Here is a 22606-nt window from a genome sequence, read left to right as displayed (position 1 = left end):
TTAGCGGGGACTGACTGGCCTTGGCCACCCCTGAGTGCTTCAGCTGCTCCAGCTTTAAAACGGGCCTTGCGTTCCCTGCCCGGCTTTGGAAGATGCAGTCAGATGACTCACCCCCACGGTGGGAATCCTGCCTAAAGGCGTGGGGGGGGGGGTTGGAGAACCTGCAGGGGCAGGATTCAGGGCATGTGTGTGTGTGTGTCCGCACGCGCTGAGGTCACTCGGCCGGGCGTGCATCAGACATTTTCATTCCTTCAAGAAGCAGGGGGGATTCAAGGTGATGAAAACTCAACAGGTGGGGCGGATGAGTCCGGGTCCTCTTGGGCCATCAGAGCCAGTGGAAGGGCTAGTGGCAGGCACCGACTCCCAGGAGATGGTGCTGTCCCAGAGAACACTGGGGAACATGCCCCACTGTGCAGCCACGCTAGCCCGAGCCCCCGAGGGCTGCAAATCCAGCACACACACAAGGAAGTCTGGGGAGGAGGGGACGTGTTGGGGCTGGGGCCAGGGACACCTCCAGGAGGGTGAGGGAGGGGACTCCCAGGCAGGGCTGAAGGTTATGAAGTTGCAAGAAGTCCCTTAGGCTGCCTCCTTTGGGGACAGCCACCAGCTGGAGCCCGTGGCTCTGAGCTAGAGAGAGAGGGGTGAGTGTGAGACCTGAGGCAGGCTGAGGGGCTGGCACCCCCACAGGAAGTGGGGACCCCCTCCACACACTGGTGCTTATCCGCCCACCGCCCCAGCCTGCTCTCAGGAGGGGTCTGGGCTGCCCTTTCCAGGGGCCTGAGCTCTCCCTGGGGAAAGCAAGGCTGGTCTGCTGCAGGAAGCTTCCCGGGACCTCACCCCCAGCGGGGAGCTCCTGGAACCAGCCACAGCCCCCTTACCCATGCCCCTGCACCTCACTCACTTAAATTCCTTGTAGTTGGGAACCACCCGGGCAATCACCACCATGGGGTTGGGGTTGTTGACGAGGGGCTCGTTGACTCCCTGGAGAAAGACCTGGAGAAGAAAGGAGACAGGTGACCTCTGTGTGGCCTTGGGCCCTTCCAGAGACACAGTCAACCCGACTGCCATCTTTCTCCCCTCCCGGGGGCGCATGGCTGGCTCCACACTCTGCACCTGCTCCTCCCTGCCTTGCTTGGTGCTTGCTCCGTGCAGGCTGCCCTCCTCCAGGTAGCCTTCCAGGCTGCCTTCTCTGCTTAGCGGAGGCAATTGCTCCAGCTTTCTGTCCTGGGACTAAGTGGCGGGTCTCTCACACCAATGTCCCTTGGGGAGGAGGGCTGAGATGAGTCAGGACCTAGACAGGAGGGCAGGAGGTTTGGTTCTAACCTTGGCTCCTCCCCTGGCTCCTGGGGCTAGGGTTGGGGTTAGGCCTTTCTGCACCTCTTAGTTTCTGTCCACCAAAGGGGCCGAAAACCTTTGTCCTGGCTCCTCCCAAGGCTAGGGGGGGCTCTGATTAGACCGTGAGAGAGCACTTTGCAAACCAAGGACACCACGCCCAGGTCTGTTTTCTCTGACCACACCGAGCTTCTCGAGGGCAGTGGCCCAGCTAGCCCCCCACCCCCTGCCGGAGCCCCGGAGCCCCCGCTCCTGGGCCTGCTCCGCAGGCTTCCCTGGCAGGGCTGCTTCGCGACGGCCACGGCTCCTCTTCCTGCATCAGAGCCCAGCCTTTACTCCCCGACAGCCCTCCGGCTACCTCCTCAGTCCCCGTCACCTCCTAAGGGCCTCCCTGTGCCCCACCCTGACTGCCACCCCTCTCCTCCGGACCTGTACCTACAGCTTTCAGGGGCAGAGCCAGAAGCGGGCGGCGTCCCCAGGGGCAGGGCGGGCAGAGCGTGTTCCAGCCCTCCCGGAGCGCCTGCCAGGCTGACAGTGGGAGAAGGCGGGTGCCGGCCCCGCCACCCCCATTGCCACCCACGACCCCGATCGCCTGGGCCCGACGCCTGTCCCTCACCCACCAGTGGCCTCTTGTCCTCTCTGCCCCCACTGGCTGCCTCAGCCATCACTCCCGTTGCTTCTGACCCTGAGCCACCCCTTCCCCGGCAATTGACACACAGTGGCAAAAACTGTCCCGTTAAAATGAACTGGGTCTCGCCACTTCCTGCCCGAGACCCTGCGTCCCAGGAGCTCTGCGGTCCCTGCGGCTGCGGTGCTGGCGTGTGCTGGCCGCAGGCCCCTCTGCCACTCTCATGGCAGCCCCCAGCTCCCCTCTTTTTGCTCCAGACTCTCTCCCTCCTCCAACCGGCCCTGCTCGCATCTGCCTCAGGGTCTTTGTGTGAGCTGGTCCCCTGCCTAGACTCTTTCGCGCTGCCAACGCCTCTGTCCGGCCTCTCCCGGTGCTGTGGCCTTCGTGTCGCTGCCTCTGACAGGCCTCCATGACCCTCCTGACAAAGGAGCCCCCTGTCTGCCTCTCCCACTGCTCGTTCTAATTCGCTTCTGGCTCATTTTCTATCTGACTAGACACAGTCTCCACATGGGCAGGGACCACGTCTGTCTCATTCACTGTCATTGTCCCAGTGGCTTTTAGCAAAAGAGCCTGGTGCAGAGTAGAGCACAGCATCCGTTGCAGGGTGAATGAGTGTCCCATTAACGAGGGAGACAAGGGGGAGCAGCAGAGGAAGAGCCCCAGGAGGGGGGCGGAGGGACAGGCAGAGGTCCCAACTACCTGGTGCCTGGTGCTGATGGGAAGAGAAGCAGGAAGGGAAGGGACTCTGGGCAGCGCTGTGGGACCATGCCCAGGCACAGGTGGGGACAGGAAGGGCCCCAGTCTACCCCAGCTCGGTTGCCCACTCCACCAGGCCCCTTGGCCAGTCCTGCTCCGCTCTGGGCCTCAGTGCTCCGACTTGGACGTGGAGGGTTGGCCATAATCTCCCTGTTGCTTCCAGCTCTGACCTTCAAGGGGAGGAGAGGGCCCAGGAGTGGGCTTGTTCTGGATCCTTCTCTGGTTTCTCCTCTCCCTGAGCACGCTCCCCTCAGGCCCTCTGCCGGGGCCCATCCCAGCTGGTCGTCACTAACTCCACACAGGCGTGCTCACAGCAGTCCCTGGGGCCTCCCAGCTCTCACTGGAGCTGAACCCCTTCACCACGGTGGAGGGCGGAATCTCTGACGGTGCGTGTCACACTCTGGCTGGGGCTGGGCTTGGGTCTGGGCCTGCGGGAGCTCACGGGAGCACTGTTCTGCCCCGCTGCCCGTGGGCTCTGGCAGGTGCAAGGCTGGGGTGCAAGAGGAGGGAGAGCTAATTTACGCCTGTCTTGCTGACTCTGGTCGGGTGTGGATGTGACAGCTGCCCAAGCACACCTGCTCGTGACAGCCTGGTGAGGAACGAAGCAGTTTCTGCTCCTGCTGTGCTCTCTGGTGGCCATACCAGTCACACAGACGGGGGCATCTGTTCTGGGGCAGGGGGTGGGCAGGGTGCTGGGGGCCAGGGAGGCCCAAACTCTAGCAGGCAAGTCCGAGGGCTGGGGGGCGGGCATGTGGGGTGCAGCCTGGGGACAGCAAGGCCCAGATGTTGCCACTCCCTCTTGCTTGGCGTGTGTGTGAGCTGCTGGCCGTCTTCAGGAAAAGGTGAGGTAGAAGAGAGGGCAGAGGTGGGGGCAGAGGGCGCCTGCAGGGGTGGCACATGCTGGCATCCAGGGGAGGTTGTGGGGCAGAGGAATGGGTTAGGAGTTCTCCATACCAGACCCCTGTGGTTCTCAGTGTCCCCAGCTGTGAAATGGGGCCAAAGAACAATTCTTGCCCTGCCAGGCTCATGGTGCTATGGGGTAGGAGTGGGGGTCCAATCAGCCAGGTTGTGGGGGGAGCCCAGAGCTGGGGCTCTGTGACTCCTACCTTGATCATACCGAAGCCATAGCTGGATTCAAATCTGTCACCGCGGGCAGTTTGAAGGCTGGGGGTGGGGCAGGGCCAGTCCCTCATCACGTGGCCTTGAGCATCAGTGATTCCTCCCGACACTGCTGAAGGGCCTGGCCAGGAGGGGCGGCCGGGGGACGGCGCCAGCCCAGCTGGCCTGGCCTTGTGCTGGCTAATGGAAGCGGCTCTCTGCACAGCTGTTGAATGGGTGAAAGGGCTCCTGATACCTAACGGGGGACCAGCCAAAGGTCTTCAGAAACACTAAAGGAAGAACCGGGGAGGCCCTAACTTTTGGTTGGGGGCCTCGGCACATTCTGTACCCCAGAAAGGGGAGAGTAGAACAGAAAGCAGCCAGGGACTGGCCACGGTGGGGAGCACAGGGCTTCTGCCCCTCCCTGAAATCCAGGGAGACACGAGGCTTTGGGAGGCTCCGTCCTCCCAAAGGACAGAGGGATGGTGCTCGAGAGTGGGAAGAAGCCAGGCATCCTCACCCTCGCCACTCCTGCCCGACCAGGGCCTGTCTTTACAAACTACTTTGACTGTTTTGGAGAAGCCTGGTTGCTTTTTCCATTCTTGACGCCTCTGTTCCACACCTTCAGGCCAGCCAGAGGGGCCAGGGGCAGGGCCCAGGTCGGCTCAAAGCTTAACCCCTCCCACACCCCTGTCCCCGGGGCCCCGCCCTGCTACCTCCAGAGCTGTGTGGCTGCAGCCGATGTAGCGGGGGATGAAGCTACACTTCCGAACCACCGTGGCGTAGAGTTTGCTCTTGACAGTGTCTTCCTCGGCCTTCCCAGACTGGGCGGGCTGGAGACGGTGGGGGAAGATGACACACAAGAAGGAGAGTGTCTAAGGGGCAGACCCTGGCCATAAATCCAGCCCTCTGCAGACAGTCACTTGGCATTGCTCCACCGGGGCTCTGAGCTGGTAATTAAAGCTCACGGTCCCTGTGAGCCCTTCAAGGAGATCGATAGAATAAATCTTCCCTTTTCCATTTGAATATTTCATCGCCCTCGCAGGGACCACTGCCTGCTGCTCTCTGGCGAGGATGCGATAACAAGGCCTGGGTCGTCGGTGCACAGAGCCAGGGGAGCTGGGTGACACTCCCAGCATTACAGCTGAAGTGCTGCGTCTCCCAGGGCAAGTCGCTCATCTCTCCGGGCCTTTGAGCCCCTGCCCGGCCCTGGTGCCTTACCCTGAAGCCCTGGGATTGGGGTCCCCTTTGGGGCCTAAGGGAAGATAAACATCCCTGGGGCCATGGTTGAATAGGTGCTTGGACAAAAGGTCAGTTCCAGTGCCTGGAGGAGGGAGGGAGGAGGGAAACTGAACCGAGCACCTACTATGTGTGGGGCACCTTGCCCATCACTGCACTGGATCCTCCAAATGGCCATGGCAGGGGTACCTGTCTCAGCTTTGCTGATGAGGGTGGAGGCCTGGGGTTGAGTGGCTTCAAAGGGGTACCCGGCCAGTGGGCAGCAGGCCTGGGGTGGGTGCCCAGACTGGCTGGCTTTACCTTGCTCTGTACTCTCGACCACTGCAGGGGGCTGGAGTGCACATGGCAGGAGGGGAAAGTGACAATTGTGCTCATCTCCAGCCCAGTGCCTGGCACGTAGTAGGTACTTCCTGACTACTTGAGCAATGAGAAAGTGAATTCTGCTCCCTACTGCTCAGCACCAGCGGGGAGGGCAGGCAGAGGGCCCAGCTTGGGAGGTCCAGGCTGTGGACTGAGGGGTCTGAGGCTCCCCCCTCCAAGATCGCGCCCAGCTGCCCACTCAGCGTTCCTGGGAATGCTTTATCCCTCACGTCTTCCAACCCTCCTGGGCCTGCCTGCCAAGGCAGCATGTGGAGAAGCATGGGGAGCACAGACAGAACCAGCTGGAAGACATCATGCCCTGGGCTCGCCCTTGACCCTCTGCCACCCACGAGGGGAAGAGTCCTTCCCCCGAGCCCCAGTCCCATGTCTGCAGAATGTATTTGCCTTGAGGTTTGGAGATGGTGTGTGACGCGTCTAGCGCAGGGCCTGGAAGCAGTAGGTACTCTGTCAGTATTGTTTCTTTGATTTATCGTTTCAATATATTCTTTGATATATTGTTTCTTAGATCTAGCCCTCTTTAACTTTTATGAAATTGAATATATCTTTAATGGGTGCATTCGTTTAATGTGGTATCATTGTTCTATGCTAACTGGGCTGTTTTACAGAGATGAATTTGGAGAATTCCTGCTATGGGTCAGGAGAAATCCTTCTTGAGCCCCACATGGTCCCTTACTCACCGTCACCAGCTCAAAGTGGTAGGGGTGGAAAACACGCAGGTACTTGATGGGGATTTTGTAGGACAACAATTCCTCTTTCTTCTTGTTGTCTACCACCTTGATGACCACATCTGGAAAGAGAAAACAGGAGTCAGGACAGGCCTTAACTTCCCAGCTTCCCTCCCAGCCAGGTGAGACGATGAGAGGCGAGAGGCGTTGCCGGGAGCAGGGAGCAGGACCACACTGAGGAATCAACGCATGTATGCACACGTGTGGGTCACACAGGCACACACTGCCCCACGAGCACTATCTGAGCCCCTGAACTGGGCAGGGCTCCATGCCAGGTGCTGTTAGGACCCCAACGTGCAATTCCCTCTTGTGGTTGAGAAACTCCCAGCCCAGAGAGAGACACACAGAATGGAGCTCAGCCCCCAGGGCAACAGACACACATGCGCACACACACAGGGATGTGCAGGCAAGCAGGTATAGTGCCCCTGTCCAGGAATAAGGCCCCCTCCCTTGGTCATAAACACTCTCACCAGCTCCACAGGCAAGAAGGGAAGGGGAGAGAATTACCTTCCAGATGTTGCATGTGGGGAAACTGACTGTCAGTAACAAAAAGTGACCACTCAAGAAATTCCTTAGTGCAACTGTTAACAAAAGTCTACTACAAATGAATGAAAATTAAACACTAATAATAATGCACCACTTAGTAAAGGCCCTCCAAAGAGACCACCATGCCAAAGATGGCATGAACTTTGGGGTGAACTGTAAGAAGAACACCAGTGTCCTGGAAACAGTCATGGTGGTCCTGCTTAGTGAGTGCTCACTGCGTGCCAGGCATGAGGACAGCACTCCACAGCCTCTACTCCAGCGAATCCCTGCCACCACCCTCAAGTAGGCCGTCACCATCTCTGTTTTTAAAGTATGAACGACGAGGCTAAGAGTGGTTGTGCGACTTGATCAACATCACAGAGCTAGGAAAGGGATGATGGGAGGAGCTGGATTTGGTGGCCCTTGTGGCATCTTTCCATTCTGGAAATCTATGCTTTGAGGAGGAACAAGAGATACTGGGAAGGGGGAAGGGAAGAGAAAGGTGAGGGAGAAATGAGAGAGAGAGGGAGGAGGACAAAATGAGATAAAACAAAGAGCTAGGGAAGAATAGGAAGGGGGATGGGGATGGAGAGGGGTGCCTGAGGGAACCCCTGGGGAGCCCCTGCCTCTCTGCTTGAGATGAGGACATTTCAGCACCAGGGACAGCTGCTGGCCCCAGAAGGCTCTGCAGGCTGGAGGCCCAGTGGTGAGCTCAGCATCTGGGTCACTTGGAGCTAGAGGGGCCATTTGGATGTGGGGTGGAGGAGGAAGCTGAGGGATTTCCTAACTATTCTTTCTCCCTTTCCCCACAGCTAACCTGAACACTCGGAGAGGGAAACTTGCCAAAGACTTCCAAGAGCCTAGCCACATGGGATCCCTGCTCAAAGTAAAGAGTAGGCAAGGGCACCCACGGTGTTGAGGTTGGCTTGAAGAAAGTAGACCGAGGTGAGGGTGTGAAGTTGGCAGGCCTGGGTTCTAGTACCAAGACCCTAACTGGGACCTTTATCGAGTCACTTCCCCTGTCTGAGCCTCATGTTCCTGCTCTGCAGAATGTTAATACTGTAAGAAAGAAACACCTCGTCTCTCCCCTGGGTTGCCGTAGGGAGGGGAGTGTGTTTTTCACACTATAAAGGTCTGTGCAAATGCTCCTGTGGTTGTCACTATTTTCTTCCTTGCTAACCATCTGCGGCTCTCCATACACGCGCCCCACTCGGGGACTGAGGACACTCAGCTGGGGGATTCCAGCCCTCCCAGCCAAAGCTCCAGAGTCTGTGCAGGTTGCAGCCCCTCCGGCCCTTTCCCCATGGACCCTAGGTGCCCAGGTCTGGCTGGGATTTGCTGAGGTCAAGCGAGAGGTGAGTGCCCTGTGTCCTTCCCACCCCCAGCCCTGTTCCTGGAGCTCTGTGCGGGCAGCCAGCAATGAGCTGAAATTGGGGGGATGGACAGCCACCCTCCTGCTCCTGTCTCCATGCCACAAACACGCTTCATCAGCTTCCTCTCTGGGCATTGTGCCCTTCCGGCCTCCTACTGCTTTCTTTGTGTGGCCAACAAGCCATTTCTGTCGCCTGCCTGCTTTTGGCCCTGATGCAGGGTCTGAAACTCCCCTTTGCTTTTCATTAACACATCCTTGAGCTGCCTCCCACCCTCCCCCACCTCTTGGCCTGGCCCCCATATTCCCCACCCCCACAGCAGACATCACCACAGCAACCGGTTCCAACCGGGTTCCAACAAGCATCCAGCCACTTCAATCTGCAGAGAGGACCTGCCAGTGTTCCCTGCCTGCCCCTGCGGCCCCTGCCCTGCTAGCCCCCTGCAGCTAGTCCTGCCCCTCCCTGCTGCACAGATGGGCCCAAGGGCTGATGACCCTGACATACTGTTCCCTCTATCGTCCTGGGTGTGTAGAGCCCAGGGCAGGATCCCAGCCCAGGTCCACTTACCACAGCCCCTAACTTCCCCCCAGCCACATAAATGCATGCATGACACACACACGCACACACACAGTCTACACATACCTATGCGCTGCAGGGTGCACACTACCATCCAGACACGTCCAGGCAAGCACACAACACACCGTTGCAGCCAGACACACTCATGCACACACAGACACAGACACAGACACACACACACACACACACACACACACACGGACCGGCATGCTGGCATTCACAAAGGCAGGCACACACTGGCACGTGCCTCTGCATGAAATCCCAGGTCAATTTTTTCTCCTCTTCCATGTCTTCTGAAACTGTCCCAACAGCTCCACCTATCCCTTTACAGGCAGAAAAAGAATTCTCCGGCTTGACCCACAATCAGACCCCCTTTGTGGAGGCTGCTCCCGTTTCCTCTCTCCCCTCCCAGCCCCCAGCTGCCAGCTTTTTGCTCTTTGTGAGGCGAAGGAGTCTGTCTGGGTCCCTGGCAAGATTTTAAGGGGAGGGCAGCCTGTCCTCTGTAGGAGAGCCTGTGGCGAGAAGTGAGCCTGAGCTGCTTCTGACTAGGCAAGACCAGAGACGTCGCTGGGCACTGCTGGTCTGTGCTGGCCACGCCGGACACTGGTGCCACAGCCGCCCCAGCGCCAGCCCGTACTCCCGTGCGCCCGCCTGAGCTTGCCCACGAGAGTGGGAACCAGGCGTGCACAGGCATGTGTGTACACAGGGACCTGGCGGCTTGGGCTGAGACCGGGGATGACTAGGCAGCGACAGGAATCCATTCTAGGGACGTTAAAAGCATTTTAAAAAAAAATCCAGTTGAGGCAGCTGGAACATGGGAGCCACAGTGAGCACACGCAATGCCGAGGCCTCTGCTCACTGAGTACTGGAGCTCAGGCCAGCTGTTTAAATCCGAACTCAACGTCCTCCCCTGGGCAGTGGGAGCAGCACTGCCCCTCCTGGGAGGCGCGGACTCCAGCGAGTGATGCGTGGGGACGTGCCATGAAGCTTAATGTGCCATTTCAGTGGGGGATGGTGATAATAACCATGAAAATAATAACAGCAGACATAAAAAAGGTAAGCTTACATTGTCTGGAAAATTCATTTATGTGTAACAACTCATTTTTCGAGCAGACTGGGGAGATGAGGCGTGACAGTATTAGGATTTTTTAAAAGTGCTTTTAACGGAGCCCACAGAGACATCCAGGTGGCTGCCAGCTGAGCTGAGGGGGCCGCTTCGTCCCCGGCAGGTCTGTGCTCACACCCCCGCGCCCCAGCCTCACCTTCCCGCCCTGCGTCCTCCGCTTGGATCTCCACTTTCACAGTGTCCCCCCAGATGGGGTCTCTGGTGGGCTTCGAGGTCACAGATGTGACTGCCTTGGAGGTCTGGTAGTTTTCATCCTCCGATGTGCTTTTCCTGGGGAGGGAAGGGCAGGGGGTCAGAGGGAGGGGTCGTGCCTGCTGCCTGCCCACCCAGACCCCGCTGCCCATGAATCTGAGCAAGAGGTGGACAGAACATGGAGAGCTCCCTCCCACGGGTAGACACTCATGTCACCCCAGACCCAGGGGACACCAGGCCTCTCCCCTCGGCTGCCCTGCCTGCCCGGTGACCATACTGTCTCGCTGGCCACTGCTGAAGCCTTCACTCAGACAGGCACCAGAGGCTCAGGGCAGGGTGGGGGTGGGAGTGGACGCCTTGCCCGTCTGACTTCTTGCCCCTTGGGGGGCTGGCAGGGTGCTCCCTAGCAGGTGCGTGTGTGTAGGGACTCCCCGCCAGTCTCTCCTCTACATTCCCTTCTCCTGACTGTCATTGCCCTGAGCTTCCGGCCCAGCTCCCCCGGCTCCAAGCCCTTTCCGCGGAGCACACACATGCTAGGCCTTTGGCGGTGCCCAATGCGTGCAGGGCTTGGGGCAGGAGGCAGGGGACGGGGGGCAGGGGGCAGGAGGCAGGGGACAGGGGGCAGGGGGCAGGGGGCAGGGGGCAGGGGACAGGGGGCAGGGGGCAGGGGTGAGGGCTTTCCAGCCCTCAAGCACTCAAGTTGCTCACAGCCAGGCTGCCCAAGGTGAGGCGGGAGCGGGGCCCTCTGCACCCCACTGCACCCCACAGGAATGTGGGCTAAGTGTCCTGAGATCCAGAGCAGTCACCAGCTCGGTGAGAGAGCTCACATTGTGCTGAAGAGGTGGTCGTGTCAGGCTGTGGACGGCACTGCTACGTCACCTGCAGCAGCAGAGGGTGCCCAGGAGGGCAGGCCTGGTGCACAAATGGTGTCCCAGGGGGGAGGTGAAGGTGGCATCCTCTCCAGCCCTTGGCCCACCCTAAAGCCCCCAAATGGAGCATGGGGCAGAAGAGTTGGCCCAGAAGCTCAGGTCCAACCCGCCTGTGCATGAGCAGCACCAGCACCTTCCCAGCCCAGCCTGCTCCTCCCTGCCGCTTCGGTCCTTTAGACGTAAGCAACACGTGGCCTGGCTCCTTGCTCCCACTCATACAGTCCTGCTCTTGTGGTCACCATTTCTTGTGGGAGTCCCATCTCCAAGCTCCAGTGGTCAGCTGAGGACTCCCACTCTGCCTCGATGGGGAGGCAGTGTGACGCAATGATTGTCATAGAATCAGACCACTTGGGTTCCGAGTCCCTGCTCTACCCTGTACTAGCTGTGTGACTCTGGGTAAGGTGCATAACCTCCCTGTGCCTCACTTCCTTATCTATAAAATGGGGTGGATAATGGCACCCAACCCGCAGGTCTGTCGTGGGAATGAAATGCGTTTTCATGTGTACAGCCTGGCACATTGTTAAGGGCCATAAAGTGTTAATAATGATGATGACTTTTAATTATTAAATTATAAATGTAATTCCTTCTTACCACCTCACAGCACTGGAGAGCTCAGCCTCGGCGGCCTCGCTTCTCCCCCCACGCCCCAGCGCTGGGGCTCTGGCTGCTCTGGCCAAGGTGTGGACTCCTGGGAAGAGTCACTGAGAACTGGGTTTGAGCCCGCATTTATCCTGGCTGGACGGTCGCCCTCTGAGCCTTGGGTCCTGCCCATAAACCGAGCCTCGCGCACGGAGTGGTTACACGGCACGCAGGAAGCCCCAGTTCATGCTATTACCGCGTTTGTGACACACAATGGCTGGGGCCGCACGCAGGGGAAGAGGGGACAGCCCAGCCCCTCTCACATCCCACCCCTCAGGCCCCGCAGAATGTGCTCCCACAGGGCATGGGGGGCGAGGGAGGCTGCCAGGCTGGAGGGGTGCTCAGCCCCACCCCCATGGTCCCTTCCTCCTGAAATCTGAGCTCCTCCACCACTCTGGCTGGTGCCCCCTCCTCCAGCCTCCCAGAGTCAGAGACCTCAGGGCTCTCGCAGCCCCTCTGCCATCAGGCCGGGGTCTGCCCCTGCCGGGCTAGTGCGCATGCCTGCCTCCCTTCTCAGGGCCTTGCAGTCCAGGGACAGTGGGCAGGAGCAGAAAGGTGAAGCGCTGAGGGTGTGTGCGGGGCACACCCGTCCTACACCAGAACAACATCGAACATCGCACCACACCTGTTCCTGCTCCTGCTCCTGCACAGGCTCGGCCCTGGGGCGTCCCAGGTCTTCCAGTGGCTCCATGTGTGGGGAGAAGACACACTGAGGGCATGAGGTCACAGCAGCGTAGTGATAGGAGCCACGCTGGACCCCATGTCCTGCACTTGCCAGCCTGTCTTCTACCCTCCTGACCTCTGCTGCCTCAGGTCCCCCCCTTCTCTGGAAAGCTCCTGGGAGTCACAGAGGAATTCCAGGGGCAAAAGCGTGGGGACCGGCTGGGGGCAAGGCAAGGGAGCCTAGGCCACTGGCTTCCCTCTGGCAAAGAAAGGGTTAAGCAAGGCTGCCTCTCTTTCCCTCCCCTGAATTCCCCCAAAAGAGGTCTAGGTGAGTGCTGAGGAAGCACTAGGAGGGGAGGCCCCAGGGGAAGGGGGTGCTTTTAGCAGGTGGAGGGAAGCTGTCAGGGTGATAACAGCTTTTCCTGGCACCGCTGACTGCTCTGGGCCTTCATACTATTCTAGAAACTGCAGAGCAAGAGCCACCTCTGATTCCGTGCAGAATAGAAGGGTCAGCTCACTCCCTGCTCTCAGCTCCTTTCTGAACTTCCAGCTGGGCATTTGGCTGTTCTAGGTTCCCCAGGCCCTGAGGAGCTCCGCCTGCCAGTGCAGTCTCAGAGCCCTGGGGGACCTCTGCAAGGCCTACCTCCCCAGGCCTCTCCGCAGACTGTCTGTCCTCCCTCCCTGTCCCCAGGGTCCTGCCCTGGTTTTGGCTCCAGGCAGTTAGGGCCAGGGGGTGCTAGTGGGTGGCTCAGACCTAATCCAGCCACAGCAGGGCAGCCACACCAGGGTGGGGACTGGGGTTATGTTCACAGACACAGTGCAACCGTCCTGGGCCCAACCTTTGGGGAAAATGGGAACCACCCCCCAACCCAGGCCACCCCCAGGCTGCTAGAGGGGTGTGTGTGTCTTTGACAAACTCCAGTCTCAAGCCAGGCATCCCTGGGGGGGTGGGAGGAGGGCTCCACCCAGCAGCCGGTGGTGGGAGGCCAGGCCCAAGCGCAGCTGTGAGTGGGTGGGAGGGAACAAGAAGGACTTGGCTTTCCTTCTACAAGGTCATGACTAAGGGAAAATGTGTTGTCTGATTCCCCAGGGCTGCAGCTGTGAGCAGAGGTGAGCAGCAGAAAAACACAGGCCACTGCTGTGGGAGAGAGGGAGGGCCACCCCCACCCTGTCGCCAGAGCACACACGCCCGGAGGTCTGAGTGCCATGCTATGCCCATGCTCACTACCCACCCCATGCCCCCAGGCTGCCAGCCTAGGTCTTCTTTTTGCACCTAAGTCCACCTGCCCCACCGCCCTGCCTGTCCTCTGGTCTCTGGCTCCTCTTCAAGCATCAAAACAGGAACAGCAGTAAAAGTGTGGCCTCCTCCCGCAGGGCTTTAGACGCCCAGTACACGGGTGCCTGTCCAGTCCTGAGTGCCAACTCCAGGGCAGCTGCCAGGAGAGTGAAGGAAAGGGCAGAGCCCCAATTCATGTCTGTTCTGGCTGCTGGGCAGGCTCCCAGATCCTGAAAGACCGGAGGGCTGGCCCAGAAGCACTGGGGAAGGAAGCAGTCAGACAGGCATTGAGGATGGGCAAAGTCAGGCCTTTAGGTGGATGGATGGTGGGTCAAGAGGTGTTGCAGCCCTTTGGCCTGGTCCATCACAGGCCTGTTGCTGGCTCACCTGGGAATCTGAGAGGGAGGTGGGGGGCCAGGTTCAGATTAAGAGCCTTCGGGCCAGCTGCCAGGATGCTGTGGTTTGGCCTCAATGTGTCCTGAGAAGTCAGGGCAAATTCCCTCCACCTGCATCCTCCACGCCAGCTCCGGGCCAGGGAGATCAGCCGCTCGCACCCTCCAGAAGTCCAAGTAGCAGCCAGGTTCCCAGGCCATAGGCCTGCCTCCACCCCAGAAGGCTCCGAAAATCCCAGTGACCTCTCCCCAGCCCAGGAGCCCGAGCTAATGCAACAGGGACAGGAGTGGAGGAGTGGGTCTCTGCAGAGACAGCCATCTGAATGGGGTGGCCAAAGCTGGATTCCTGTGTTTCTGACCTCACCTGGGCTGGACAGGTGAGGGGAGATTTCCTGGCAGAGGCAGGTGTGAATAGCAGGGAGAGGAGGACTTCCTCACGTGGAGGGGAAGGCCTGAGGCTTGGGATGCGGTGGGCTCGCAGGCAGGTCATGGGAGGGTGCGGTGGTTGGGAGCGTGGGTTGGGGCGGTCAGGAGAGAGGCTGTGGTCCTCCCTGACTGAGTTCCCTCTCGAGTCCCTTTTCTTCATGGCCACAGGCAGTGTCCTCTGAGGGCAGCAGGCAGGAGGGGAAAGGCCCGCCCGCATACTTCTGGCCTGGCCACGCTGCCCTGGGATTGCCGGGCAGGGAGCTGAGCCAGGGGCTCCTCTGAGGAGGAGCTGAGGTGTGAGGCAGGGACAGTCAGGTCTGAAGCTCCCTCCCCCCCTGCCCGCTTCCCCAGAAAGCAGCCACAGACAAGCCCCCACTCCATGCTGCCTCCCAGCCCCCAGGGCTAAGGCGGCCGGGCGGTCCCGTGGGTTTTGAGCTCTCGGGAGGCTGCCACTTAAGGCATGAGCAGGGCTGTTATTCTCAGCAAAGCGATGGGCTCTCATCCTGGTTTCATTTATTAATTGGACTCCAATGAACTGTCACTAATTGCTGATGGTGCTACAACACGACAGGTGGGCCTCGATTCGCAGAGCACTGGCTCTGGTGCAAGGAGGGTCTAAAGTGGAGGCCAGCAGCGCCCTGCACTTGCAGGCAGGGCATGGGGACAGCTCTGGGAACAGGGAGGGCACATTCCCAGGACTCTGAGCCAAGCACTCTGGGAAAGGCGAAATCTTTCTGTGAAACAAAAGTGCTGCTTCTCTCACCTGCTCACACCTCGCCTGAAGGCGCCCCAGCGGTCCTTGAGGGACCTTTCCTGGTCTGCGTGCACCTCCAGTCCCCACCTGTGACGCTGGGGCTGGCAGGCGCGAGGGCTCTTTGCATACGGCAGCACAGGGGACAACTGCAGCCACCAGAGCTTTGTGGCTGTGCAGAGGCAGGCTCGCCACCATGCTGGGGTTGTCGTCGTGGCGCCTCCTACCTCTCCAGGGACGGGAGTTGCCTCGTTTCCTCGCTTTTTTCTCTGTTTGAGACTGGAGACAATGCAGGGCCAGGAAGGGGTGTCGCGTCGGGTCTGCCCCCGGCGCAGCAGGCGAGGGTCTCTCCCCACCGTCCTGGGCAGCGGGAGGATGCGCCTGTGAGTCAACACCACAGCCCGTGGGGGTGGAGGGACAGTGCCCGTGGCAAGGCAGCGGCCTGGGTGAGGCAGCCTTTGGCAGGTCGCGCCGTGACTCAGGTCCTCTCAAGGGCTCGGCCACTCTGCACTGCCAGGCCTCTGAGCGCCTCGGCGGGGAGGAACGTGGCCAGACACACAGGGGACCTTGCCGGCCTCAGAGAAACACCTGATCCTTCTGATTCCCGAGTCATTCTGATTCCGATCCCCAGCCCAACTCGTGCGGGGCTCGCTCCGGCTCGGTGGCTGGAGCTAGCCTCCCGCCCTTTCCTAGACACAGCCTCGCCCGCCCGGGGCTCTGACACGGCGCTGGGGCCTGGCGCCGCTCGGCTGCTTTCTTGGAGGACTGCGGGCAAAGGGTTGTCTGTCTGCTCACCGCCACCACTGCCACTACTAAACTGTGGGCTCCTCAAGGGCAGACCTGTCTTGTCACTGCTGGAGCTCAGCTCCCAGCCACCGTGGGCCCAGTGGGCCCGGTGGTGTTTGTCGAATGGAGAAAGAAGGAGGGGACAGGCTGCTGGAAAATCGGGTGGAGACAGAGGAAGCCCCAACCCTCTGGCTCTGCCAGGCTCCCGGCCGGCTGCTGGCACCTCCTTAGGACGGACCTGGAAGCGGCTCTTGGCTGGGAGGACGGCGTGTCCCCACAGACGGAGCAGAGCCCTCTGCGGCCACTGGGCTCCTTCAAGGCCCTGAGCCCCGGGAACCTTGGTCCTGCCTGGCCCCTGGCCTCTCTATCCCAGCCCGGGGCCCTGTGCTGGACCCTGGGTCCGGTTCACTGGCCACACTGGCCACCCTCTGAGTCCCCAGCCACAGTCCCCAGCGAGTCCCTAGGCCCCACTCCTCCAGCACCCACAGGGACCTCCCCTTGCACATAGCACTTTCCACGGCCCACAGAGCTGCCTGGGAAGTCAGACAGAGTGACAGGGAAGGGCCAGCTGTTCCTCTGTCCCCACCTTTGTGTAGGAGCAGAGAAGGGGGAGGCCACTGCCTGCCCTCTCAGCGTTCCCAGGCCAGGCCTGCTGAAGGCCAGAGATGCGTTTACACTTGGGCTCTCGGGGCGTGGGCTTGGGTCCTGGCTCCTGGCTCTACTGCCACTGGCCGTGTGCCTCGGCCCCTAGACACCTCTGGGCTCAGCGCCTCCCCGTATCTCACAGGTTCTTAGATGGACAGTGGAGCCCTGGTGGAGGAGGAAGAGGAGTGGGAGGAGGAGGAAGAGGCGGTCAGCTGGGGGAGGCTGAGTCCGAGGTGGAGACGTGCGCGGCAGGCGAGCCCACGGGGCTGGGGCTCAGGAGAGAGGCCCTAGCTGCACCCAGGGATCCTGGGGCCTTCAGCATGGGGGTAATGGGGGTGCTTGGGGTGGGGGTCTCTCGGGGAGAGCTGGGTGCAGAGGAGAGGCAGGGCCTGAGCCAGGAGCCCCCACATTCACAGGGACGTAACGTGGAGCGTCTACAGCACCGTGGCCAGAGACAGAGGAGGGAGTCAGGAGGGGCTTCAAGGAGGGGACGCTGACTCCCACAAGAGTAGGGGACGCGCAGCCACCGGAGGTTGCCGAAGAGGAGCTGTCAGCAGAGCCGGATGCTGCATGGAGTCTGAGCCGGGGCCAGGGCTTAGGCGGGGAAGAGGGTGAAGGGCCAGAGGAGCTAACTGCCTAGAGTTTTCAGTCCGCATGTAAAATATGGCTTCGTTTGCAGAAAAATTGAAAACTTGAGACAGCTGACAACCCAAGGCCTCATTTTTCCCTGACAGAAATCAGCAGAGGGACCAGGGCTGCTGCTCTGACCGAGCTGCGTGCCCTCGGGCTTGCCACAGTTGCTCGCACTCCGCAGCCTCACGCGGGGCCTTCGGGCTGGTGGCACTGGCTTGGCCCTGAGGACACTGCATCTGGCAGCCCCGTGTGTGCAGGGAGAGGGGTGACACGCTGAACTGGCCCGAGCCCCGCCCCCGCCCAGCGGTCTCCCTCGCTTCACTAGATGCGGGACCGCCTGGCACTGTCGCTGGAGCCCAGAGGGCCAGCAGGCCAGGGGGCAGCCATGGAAAGCCTGGAGGGAGGACCACGCCCCCTGGCTGCTCCCCGAGTCTGGGGAGGGAGGAGGAGCCTGCCAGCAGCTCTGCCCGTGATTGTGATGGGGATAAGCCCAGGAGATAGCCGTGCGTGATGCCTCGAGGACACCAGGAAGGCCCCGTCCGGCCCGGCGCACTGCCCGGAGTCACCCCAAGAGCACTGGCTTCTGAGCGCCATTGCCCTCATGGCTGCTTCTCGGGCCCCAGGCTCCCGGCAGAGAGCTCTTGCTTTCTGAGTCTGAATGAGCGTTTCAGCCATGAGAAGACCTCAGGGGCCCTGGGTGGCAGTGGTGGGGAAACATCTGGAAAGAATCCCTGGGCTTCAGTCTGGCAGGGGGTCTCAGGCCAAGCCTCCTTTAGCCCCGACACCAGCTGTGTTTATAACCCTGGGATACTGGCAAGTTCTCACTGAACAAAAGTGCTGAGGTTCTGAGCCTCCAGGGACTGGCAATATAGGGAGCAGGTGTGGGTCGGAAAGCAGGCGCTGGGCTGGGGCCCTGCGGGGAGGTGAGGACCCTGGATTCCCAAGCCCCACCCAGGGACTGCTCCCCAACCGCCTCTGCTCTCCCACGGCGCCCTGCGGGGAGGAAAGGAGCTGGCGCCAGATGGGAAGAGCCATCTCCATCTGCTCACTCCCACTGGCCAGCCATGTGGCCTCGGGCAAGTCCCTGCGCTGCAGTGGGCTCCGGCCTCCATGGCTATCACATGGGGGTCATGCAAGCTGCCTGGTAGGGCTGCTCCGCTGGAGCCAGGGTGTGTGGAGAGCCAGTTCCCAGTGAGCTTAGATGGGGCACAACCAGCGCGTGTGGGCTGAGTTATTCCTGGGACTGTCCCATGATCACAGTCACTGTGTTGTTATTTTTGCCAAACCCAACCCTCTGGCTGCTGAGACAAGCCCATAGGGCACCATGAGTCAAGCCAGGCCTCCACCCACTCTGCCTAGATCCCTGCCCACCCACAGCCAGACCCGGAGGGAGGGGAACTCCAGATCCCAGGGAGTCTCCAGAATGTCACTGCATCTTCTCTGGAAGTCTGGGTTAGGGTCCTGGGGCCAACAGTCCCCCTCCCAAAAGGGGTAACTGCTGATGGAAGATCAAGGCAGGAAATGAGGTGAAAGAGCTTTTGGATTTTGGGACCCTGGATCCTAGATCCTTCTTGGGGTACTCAGTAGTTGTGTGATCTTGGGCAAGTCACGGAAATGCTCTGAGCCTCAGGAACCTCATCTGTGAAATGGGGATAATATACCTAGTTCATAGGGATGGGTGACAACTAAATCACATGAAACGCACACATACAGTCTTAGCACATGTGCCAGGAATACGGTAGGCACTTGGTAAGCAGAACCTTCTTTAAACTCCCTCTTACCAGGACGACACACACCTGTCCTGCTTTCAGTGCCTTCTCCACTTGTTCTCCAGAGTTAGGGCTCAGTCTGTGACCAAGGTCAGGCTCAGTCTGGGGCCAGGGTGAGGGTGCCCAGGCCAGGGTGAGGGTGCCCAGGCTTATCCAAGAAAACCAAAGATCCTCTGAGTGTGGCTCCAGCTGGCCCTGATCTGTGCCAGCTCTCCCGTGCTGCCCCAAGCCCGTACCATGTGCACAGAGGAAGATGCGCCTTCCCCCACCCAGGCCTGGCTCTGTCCCCATTCACTAGCTCTGGGCAGCAAACAGCCAAAGAAGCAGCTGCCAACATTGGTGGCCCTGCTACGCAGCCTTTGGCCAGGGGTCAGAACCCCACAAGCCGTCTCCTGGCTGGCGCCTTCTCATCTCATCCTGCCCTGGGCCACCCCCGACCTGTCAGTGCCACTGCCTTCCTGGTGCCTGCTGGGCTCTGACTGGCAGGTCTCTCTGTGCCAGGCTGGTGACAGGTGCTGGGCACTGGGAGACCCTGGGCCTGGGCACTGGCCCAGCAAACTTGGGGGTGGAATCTGTCTCAGGCGGCATAGCTGGGGCTCTTGTCGCCTCTAAAGAGCTGAGACTGTTTCCCAGGCCAGAGCACAAGCCAGCCAGGCAGGCCTGCGGCAGTGTGGAAACCAAAATTTATATCCTGGGCATGAGGCTCAGAGAGGACAGGGACTGGCCTGAGGCCACACAGGAAGTCAGGGGCAGTGGGCTGCATGCTGGGTCTTCTGGGTCAGACTAGCCTGGCCCAGTCTGTGGCTTTCTTCTGATAGTTCTCTTGTGCCCACCGCAGGCGCTGCTCAGGACCCCAACCCCGCCATGCTGTGGGCCTGGCAGCATCCCACTGTCCGGCTCTACCATCTCTGCAACCCTTTGAGGCAGGTTTAAAGCGAGGCATTCAGGCATCGAGAGGCAAAGGAACTTTCCCAAAGTCTCACAGCAAGCTAGAATCAGGGACAGATTCATTCATTCATTCAACAATCATTTGCTGACATCATTTATTTTCCTGTGTTCCAGATAGTGTGTTTAATAATAGGGACGTGACGGTGAGCAAAGCAGACCTACACTGCTCGTGGAATTAATGGGGCACCATGGGGCGGGACACTGACAAAGGGTAAGGTCATTATCACATACAGCACACTGCCACAGGTGACACTGCGGCTGCACATAGGCCCATGAAGCATGTAATGGGGAGCATGTGGCTGGGTCTGGGAAACCAGGGAGATTGGAAAAGAGGGAGGGAGAATGTTCTGGGGGAGGGAGAGTGCAAAAGCCTAGGGTGAGAGGGAACAGAGTCTGCTCAGAGAACCAAGAGATGTCTAGTGTAGCTGGAAGTGCGGGGAGCTGGAGGGGCCAGCGAAGACCCACCGTGCTGGGCCTGGAATCCCCTTTGCTCCAGGAACAAGGGGAAGCTACTGGGTTCCTTTGGTTTGAAGGGACTTTGCAGGGGCAAGTTGAGATGTACCAAGAGCAGCTGGGGAAATCATGCAGTGGCCTGAGTGGGTGGGGCAGGCGGAGAGAAGCCGCTGACTTGGAGAGGCAGGAGAGACCTGACATGGTGACAGAGTGGATGGGGTGAAGACCGAGATTCTCCTGCCCCCAGGTTGGGGATGGGATCACATGGAGAGAGAGTGCAGTGTAGGAAAGAAGAGCAACCTAGGGTTGAAACCTGGGACAGGCCGACATTTAACGCCAGAGAGAAGAGACAGAGAGGCGTGGTCACGAGGAGGGAAGAGAGTAGGGGATCTTGGAAGAGGAGAAGGGCTTCGAAGAGATTGAGTGGTCCCAAGAGGCTGATGTCCTGAGATCATGTAAGACGAGACGCACATTGGACAGAGGGTCAGGCATGGTGGTGGCTCGGGGCCGTGGGGAAAGCGGCTTTGATGGAGAAGCGGGGTGAATGGGAGCAGGTCGGGGTTAGGTGGCGAGGGGCGCAGCACAGGGCGAGCTGGGCGCACCTTCCGGTCTGGAGTAGTTTCAACTGGAGGACGTGCTCCAGGACCAGCTTGGCTCAGGCTGGTGCCACGTAACAGGTAAAGCAGCCAAGCCCCAAACAAGCAGGCGCCATCTTTGGGCCTGAACCCTCTTGAGCTCCCCACCAACGTGGCGAATGAGTGGATGGCTTTGAGCACTCCCAAGCCTGTGCCTCAGTACCCCCACCCCGACTGTGGGCCTGCCTGCTGGGGGGCAGCAAGCCCAGAGAGGACGACGGAACCAAGGGACCCGGAGTCCCCAGCCAAAGTCAGAGGTGAGACAGCATGGGATGGCTGAGACAGGACACCTTGCTCGGAGACCACGCTCAGGGCACCAGAAAACAGGGGCAGCAAAGGGATGAGAAAAGTATGTTTGGAAAGAATGTGAAATTTTATATATGCATATTTTCTCAGCTTTATTGAAGTATAATTGACAAAATTGTATAGATTTAAAGTATACAATGTGATGATTTGACATGTACACGTTATGAAGTGATTACCACAATCAAGTTAATTAACACATTCATCACCTCATGTAGTTACCTTGTGTGTGAGTGTGTGTGTGAGTGTGTGTGAGTGTGTGAGTATGTGTGTGTGTGCGAGTGTGTGTGAGTTGTGTGTGTGAGTGTGTGTGAGCGTGTGAGTGGGTGTATGAGTGTGTGTATGAGTGTGAGTGTGAGTTGTGGTGAGTGTGTGTGAGCATGTGAGTGTGTGAGCGTGAGTGTGTGTATGAATGTGAGTTAGTTGTGTGAGTGTGTGTGAGTCTGTGTAAGTGTGTGTGTGTGAGAATGTGTGAGCGTGTGTGTGAATGTGTGTGAACATGTGTGTGAGCATGTGTGTGTGTGAGCGTGTGTGTGACCGTGTGAGTGTGAGTGTGTGTGTGACCGTGTTAGTGTATGTGAGTGTGTGTGTGAGCATGTGTGTGAGAGTGTGTATGTGAGCATGTGTGTGTGTGTGTGAGTGTGAGTGTGAGTGTGTGTGTGTGAGTGTGTATGTGAGCATGTGTGTGCGAGTGTGTGTGAGTGTGAGTGTGAGTGTGTGTGAGAGCATGTGTGTGTGAGTGTGTGTGTGTGAGTGTGTGAGTGTGTGTGTGTGAGTGTGTGTGTGTGAGTGTGTGTGTGAGTGTGTATGTGAGCATGTGTGTGCGAGTGTGTGTGAGTGTGAGTGTGAGTGTGTGTGAGAGCATGTGTGTGTGAGTGTGTGTGTGTGAGTGTGTGTGTGAGTGTGAGTGTGTGTGTGTGAGTGTGTGAGAGCATGTGTGTGTGAGTGTGTGTGTGAGTGTGAGTGTGTGTGTGTGAGTGTGTGTGAGTGTGAGTGTGTGTGTGTGAGTGTGTGTGTGGTGAGAACAATTAGGATCACCTTACCGAACTTCAAATACGCAATATGGCATCACTAGCTACAGCCACCTGCTGCACATTAAACCCCCAGAGCTCACTCATCTTTCAAAACTGAAAGCTTGTACCCTTTGACCAACATCTGCTCATGGCCCTCACCCGCAGCCCCTGGCAACCACTACTACTTTCTTTTTCTACTTTCTGCATACGAGTTCACTCGGATTCCACAGGTAAGTGAGATCATCAGTATTTGCCTTTCTGTGTCTGTCTCATTTCCCTTCACATAGTGTCCTCCAGGCTCATCCATGTTGTGACAAATGCCTGGTTCTCTCTTTCACGGCCAAATAATATTTCATTTGTGTGTGTATATATACACACGATGTATACAATATACACA

The 22606-nt window shown here is 59.1% G+C and overlaps 1 protein-coding gene across 1 annotated transcript in view; it reads right to left on the bottom strand.

The window, feature by feature from the left end:
• CCDC33 (coiled-coil domain containing 33) overlaps positions 1-22606 on the bottom strand; it is an 85132-nt gene that overhangs the window by 54613 nt on the left and 7913 nt on the right. The window contains exons 3-6 of the mRNA XM_012748251.2: positions 9893-10026; positions 6112-6221; positions 4531-4647; positions 902-993 (exon numbers count right to left, since the gene is read on the bottom strand). Coding sequence (XP_012603705.1) covers positions 902-993; positions 4531-4647; positions 6112-6221; positions 9893-10026 — 453 coding nt within the window. The remainder of the gene's footprint in view (positions 1-901; positions 994-4530; positions 4648-6111; positions 6222-9892; positions 10027-22606) is intronic.

Source organism: Microcebus murinus, chromosome 6, assembly GCF_040939455.1.
Source record: "Microcebus murinus isolate Inina chromosome 6, M.murinus_Inina_mat1.0, whole genome shotgun sequence".
NCBI classification, from domain to species: domain Eukaryota; kingdom Metazoa; phylum Chordata; class Mammalia; order Primates; family Cheirogaleidae; genus Microcebus; species Microcebus murinus.
This window is presented reverse-complemented; position numbering and strand designations above follow the sequence as displayed.